The 6,262-nt window shown below is 34.9% G+C and overlaps 1 protein-coding gene across 1 annotated transcript in view; it reads left to right on the plus strand.

Moving 5' to 3' along the window:
• Positions 1-6,262, plus strand: part of LOC107681302 (cadherin-22-like) — a 94,540-nt gene that overhangs the window by 26,428 nt on the left and 61,850 nt on the right. The window contains exons 3-4 of the mRNA XM_016477576.1: positions 1,544-1,663; positions 3,283-3,450. Coding sequence (XP_016333062.1) covers positions 1,544-1,663; positions 3,283-3,450 — 288 coding nt within the window. The remainder of the gene's footprint in view (positions 1-1,543; positions 1,664-3,282; positions 3,451-6,262) is intronic.

Below are 6,262 nucleotides of genomic sequence, written 5' to 3' on the forward strand. Positions count from 1 at the left end.
TCCCATGAAGGGAAATGGCTTCTGCATCTCCGCTCCCAGTTAGCAAGAGAAATTCAATCTTACAGTTATGTTTTTAATGCAGTGTAGACGGTTTCAAAGTTATTCTGGAACGGAGTAGTTATAATGTTACCGTGATCTTTTGAAGGTTGTGCATTTTTTTCTGAAAATGGTCGGCTGTTATTTGTTGTACTGAATGCAGATACACAGAGTCTGTTTCCTTAATATACCAGCAAATCATCCTGGCAGTAAGTTTGCCTCCGCAGCCCCATTAGGCAAAATAGCGCGCCATAACCAAAACTAAACTTGAAAGGGCGGAAGCAACTGGTTTTTAACCAGTATTACTTTAGTATCAGTGAGATAATATTAAAGTTTTTATTAATATTTTTTATTTGTTTAATTTGTTTAATCTTTATATTTTCCATTTTAATTTTAGTTCAAGTTTTAGTATTTTTAGTTGTGTTTTTGTTAAGTATTTTTTTTAAATGCCTATATAGTATTTATAAATCTTTATTTCAGTTTTAGTTTTAGTTATTTTAGTTCATTGCATTAATCAAAAGGAAAATAAGAAACGATGGCCTGGCAACTAGCTAAAATTAAACATGTTTAAGCTTTATTTTATTTTATTTTATTTTGTATTTTTTTCAGTCAATGTTTTTATGGTTTTAGCTATAATAACTCTGTTTTCAAAATGTATAATAATAAGATGAAATGCTTCTTGAGCAGCAATAAAAATTCTATTTTAAAATTATTTTAAAACATATTGCGATAGAAAACATTTTAAATTGTAATAATATTTCACAATATTACTGTTTTTACTGTATTTCTGATCAAGTAAATCACTCATTTTGTATACTTTGTTCCCCATTTATCACTCTTCTGAAACATTATGAAGATTCTGAAGATCTGAAGATTTTTACTTTTATTTTTTTATTTTTTTTATGTGGCTATCTACTCTGACACCTTTTTTGTGTCCATGCTCAGATTTTCCAACCAGATTTCAGTCTGTTCCTCACACAGTTATCCTATGCCTTCACAAGACTTTCATAGTTGTTTCTGGAGCTCGACAGACGTGGTCACAGTGAGCTGTTGTTGTACAGAAAAGAGCTTTGTAGAGATTCCTCCAAAACTCTCCTTTTGTGAGAGAAAGCCGTACAGGTTTGGAACGGCATGAGTGTGAAAACTCCTCTTTTAAACTCTGTGCGTCTTATCTTCTCCTGTCTGTGTTCCCCAGGCTTTTCTTGCGAGAAGCTTGCATTCCCCCCACAGGAATAAGCTCCATTAAACTTTATAGGCTGCAGGCTTTGCTTTAGTTAAAACGTGTGACTAAATGTAAATATGTGCTTTGTATCGGGAGCCAGGAGGCTGTTAAGGCGTGCACAATTAGCTCAGAAAATGCACTGCATAAATTGACTTAAAGAACAGCAAAATGCTCTGGAAACGCTTACAACTTTACGCTAATGAGATCCATGAGAGTGCTGTTTTACTTGATGAAATGCTGTCATTGTGAGGCTCGGTCTGATGTGATTGATGTGTTTGACCGCAGGTACGTCAGTAATGAAGGTTATGGCCTCAGACGCTGATGATCCGACCTATGGAAGCAGTGCTCGGATAGTTTACAGCGTCCTGGAAGGAGAACTATTCTTTACTGTTGACCAACAAACAGGTAAGCTCATAAATGAGTTCTTTACACTGTCATTTCCTATTGGAAACCCATATTTATTGATGTCATGAATTGGATACTTATTTTATTGGTGAATTTGCACCCAAACATCATGGTGAAAAGTTTTGTGCAATGTTTTCCACTCACTTTGTTCAGAAATTTGTACAAATTGACTTTTTAGTTTTAGGGATTTTTCAGACTTGAGTCTTTTTAGTTTAAATTTACTACTGGTTGTTTCTTGTTGCTTTTTATACACTGCACTATAGTTTAGTGTTGGTTATGTTTGTAAGTGCCACAGCTCTTAGTAAAAAAAAAAAAAAACCCTTTGAACAATTTATCAAAAAATGGGCAACAAATTGCTGTTGAATTAAATTTGTAGTAAGCAGAAATATAGAATGCAAAAGTATGAAGTAAAAATCTAATTTGTTTTCTCAGTGGATAAACTGATTTATAGTTTAAGCGATTTGCAGTATGACATTTGCAAGTGATTTCAATGTCATATTTCAAAAACTGTGTAATAGCCCAATTCCCCGTGAAGTTTTTTTTTTTTTATTTTTTTTTATAAGAAAATATTAAGAAAAGTTTGTGGTTGGTTGAGTTTTTATTATTATTATTATTTTTTTAAATAAAGTATATGTTAATACTCTTGTCATCAAGGCTGCATTTATTTGATCAAAAATACAGTAAAAACAGTAACATTGTGAAATATTATTGCTATTTAAAATATTAGTTTTCTATGTGAATATATAGTAAAATGAAATTCCCTTTCATGGGAACTTCGAACTGCGTCCTCTAGGGGTCGCTATGGGGAACGCCTCGTCGTGACCCGTGTCTGAAGCATACATTGAAAAAACACCAACTCGTTGGCCGGCGACACTATTTATACTATATACTATTATAGAATGTATTAATATTTTGAATTAGCTTTTTGTATCTTTCATTTTAGTTTACGTTTTAGTATTTTTTACGTGCTTTTTTATTTTATTAGTTTAAGCTTTGTTCATATTTCTGTTCAGCTTTAATTTATTTTTTATTTCTGTTTTTATTTCAGTACTTCAATTTAAACTCATTTTATTTCAATTAGCAACATTTCTAAGTTTTTTTTTTTTTTTTTTTAGTCCTGGTTTTTCATCTAATATTTTTATTTTTGTTTTATTTCAGCTTCATTTCAATAAAAAAAAAAAAAAAACTTTTTAATAGTTTGGTTTGGGTTAAAATGCAGATGTTTAATTGTTACGAATCTCAAAAAGGAGCTTCACATCAGTTGCTTGTTCACACAGTGTGCGGATGGACTATTTCAGTCCCAAACGCTGTTGGTGTGAACGCAGCTTATGTGAAATTGGTGAACTGCTTGCCTACTAAGTCTCATGGCATTTATCATTTCAAATGAGTAATACGATCTCCTATATTTATATTCATATCAGAGTGCTAATTGGTAACCATGGCAGGAAGAACATGTATAAGTATTTTTTTCTAGGCAGCACTTGAATTGCATAATAGTTTCTTTGAATTGAAGTAAATTCTGAAACCATAAGAAGAACTATAAGTGACTTCAGACATGTGATGCTGCTCGTGTGACCTTTAAACACCCCTCCGTCTCTCTCTTCTTTCTTCATCTTCAGGAGTGATCCGGACGGCCGTGGCGGATCTGGATCGTGAGACGCAGGACCGCTATGAGCTGGTTGTCAAGGCAACAGATATGGCAGGTCAAATGGGCGGCCTCTCCGGTTCCACCACAGTGACTATAGTGATCACGGATGTTAATGACAACCCTCCACGCTTCCCTCAGAGTGAGTGTGCTTTATGTCAGCCGTCAGTCAGCTGCATGCCGTCAGATGTGACCTTTGGCTTGAACGCTGTCAACAGAACAGCCATCTGTCCGATTCTTGAGCACATCCTCATTACAAATTGTGATTTCCAGGCAATAAAGGTTAATAATTGAGTAACTCTTTTCAATAAGGTCTCATTTGTTAACATTGGACTGGGAGCGGGACCCCCCTCGGTCCATTCACGATCGAGTTCCGAGGGGGGGGGGGCATTCGCCGCGGGGCCCGGTGAACCAGTTGCACCCCCCTATTTATATACTATTGTAGCATTTATTGATATTTTGAACTAGCTTTTTGAATTTTCAACTTTTATTTTAATTTTAGTTTAGTGTTATGCTTTTGTTATTTTTAAGTTTGTGCATTTAAAATAAATAAATAAATAAATAAGTGAATGTATTAATAGCATTATGATGAATATTGTATTCAGCTTTAATTTATTCTTATTTCAGTTTTGGTCATTTTAGTTCTTCAACTTAAAGGGGTCATAGGATACTACATGCACTTTTACAAGTTGTTTGAACTGAAATGTGTGTTGGCAGTGTGTGTACACAACCACCCTATAATGATAAAAATCCACCCAGTGGTTTTTTGTTAATCTACTAAAATCTTTTACCCTTTCTCAAATCGAGCCGATCTCAGATGCCTGTCTGTGTGACGTCACACATACAGGCCCCTCCCACGATAGTTTGATTGACAGTAGCGTTTCAGCACAGACTGGACTGGTGTCTTACCTTAGCTCCGCCCTGAGTGAGCTGTCATCAGTCCGCCATTGTTTCACCGCTGGAGCAGATGTAGACAAGAATGACTCCTAAGCGATTGAGGTGTTCTGTTGTTGGATGTAATAATGAACATAGCAGTCGTCATTTACTCCCGACATCTGAGCCGCTGAACTCACAGTGGATTACATTGTTTCTGAAGGGAATGCGCCCCCGATCTACATAAATGCGCCTATGTTCACGCGAATCATTCATGATCCAGCCTCATCTAGAAGAAGTGAGTATAATGTTTTGTAATGAATCTTTTCAAATCGCCTTTCCTAATAATGTGATAATTAGCAAGTTTCACGATGAATGCTGCTAAAGTAAACCGTCTCTCTGAGAGCGGCTCGGAAAGAAAGGGGCGGGGTCAGCAGAGCTCATTAACATTTAAAGGAAAATGCTACAAAAACGACTTGATCTGAAAAGTGCTGTTTTTTGACAGGGTAAAAAAGTGTTTTTTTACACGACCATTGAGAAATGTTAACCAAACTATGTTACAGACTTTTCATTAAGACCCCATTTATTAGTGTTTTGAATAATCTTTTTTCTTTTTATATTTTTATTTTAATTTTAGATATGTTTTAGTAATTTTGCTATGTGCTTGTCATTTTTTTATTTTTTATATTTTTATTTATTTTATAAATACATGTATTTATTTATTTCAGTTTTAGTATGTTTAGTACTTGAAATTCAACTTTATTTCAGTTAATAGTCAAGGAAACAATTCTAATTTTTGCTTACATTTTTTTTTGTATTTTTAAGTTTCTCATATAATAATTATATTTTATTTAATGTCATCTTTATTTCAATCAATGAAAAGTAGAGCTCTCTCTGTACACCTGAAGAGGCAACCTTGATAAAATTCTTGTAATTATTAATATTTTAAATGATTTGTTTAAGTGCTCAAAAGACTTTAAATTCCAGATCGTAAAATATGTCAATTTTGCACTGACATCCTGAAATGCTTGAACAGCACAGCTCTGTCTGAGACGACTAATGCGGTGGAATCATTGAACAGCTCCAGCTATAAACTAATAAAGCACAGATTTGGTCCCTGCTAAGAGAGAATGCAACACAAGCCAGACACTACTTCAAAATCTAAACAACTAGAACAAACTAATAGAGTTTTGTATTGCAGAGGTGACACATGCCGGCTATGAGATGGATGTTTCCATTTGCATTTGCTGTTGAACATTCATCTACATTTTAGAGTCTCATCTAAAGAGAAAAAAGTGGTTAACTGATTGGTATTTGTGTTTTTCCAGTCTCGATTGGATGCTCGATTGCTATATCCAGTACTCACACTCTGTATTGATAGGTCTATAAGCCTGACACTGATGCTTATTGTTTTAAAGCAGTAGTTCACCCAAAAAACGAAAATTGGCTGAAAATGTGCTCACCCTCAGGTCATCCAAGATTAGGATGAGTTTGTTTATTCATCATATTTGGAGAAATGTAGCACTGTATCACTTGCTCAGCAATGGATGCTCTGCAGTGAATGGGTGCCGTCAGAATAAGAGTCCAAACAGCTGATAAATACATCACAATAATCCACAAGTAATCCACACCACTCCAGTCCATCAGTTAACATCTTGTGAAGACAAAAGCTGCGTGTTTGTAAGAAACTAATCCATCATTGAGGCATTTTTCTTCAACTTCAATCGAGTCCTCTATCCATAATAACACTTCCTTCAGTGAAAAACTCATCTGGTCTGAATCAGGAGAGAAATCCGCATAGATCAAGCACCGTTTACAAGCCAAAACAGCTCTAAACAAATATGTGTATGGATTTTGATGTGAGAGACAACAGGAGATGGACTGTTTTTACACTGGAGGAAGTGTTATTATGGACTCATATTTTAGCCTTGAAGCAACAGGCTAAAAAGTTAAAAACTCCTCAATCATGGATTTGTTTCTTACAACCACGCAGCTTTTGTCTTCTCAAGACGTTAACTGATGGACTGGAGTGGTGTGGATTACTTGTGGATTATTGTGATGTTTTTATCAGCTGTTTGGAC

Source organism: Sinocyclocheilus anshuiensis, unplaced genomic scaffold (assembly GCF_001515605.1).
Source record: "Sinocyclocheilus anshuiensis isolate Anshui unplaced genomic scaffold, SAMN03320099.WGS_v1.1 scaffold1632, whole genome shotgun sequence".
Classification (NCBI taxonomy): Eukaryota; Metazoa; Chordata; class Actinopteri; order Cypriniformes; family Cyprinidae; genus Sinocyclocheilus; species Sinocyclocheilus anshuiensis.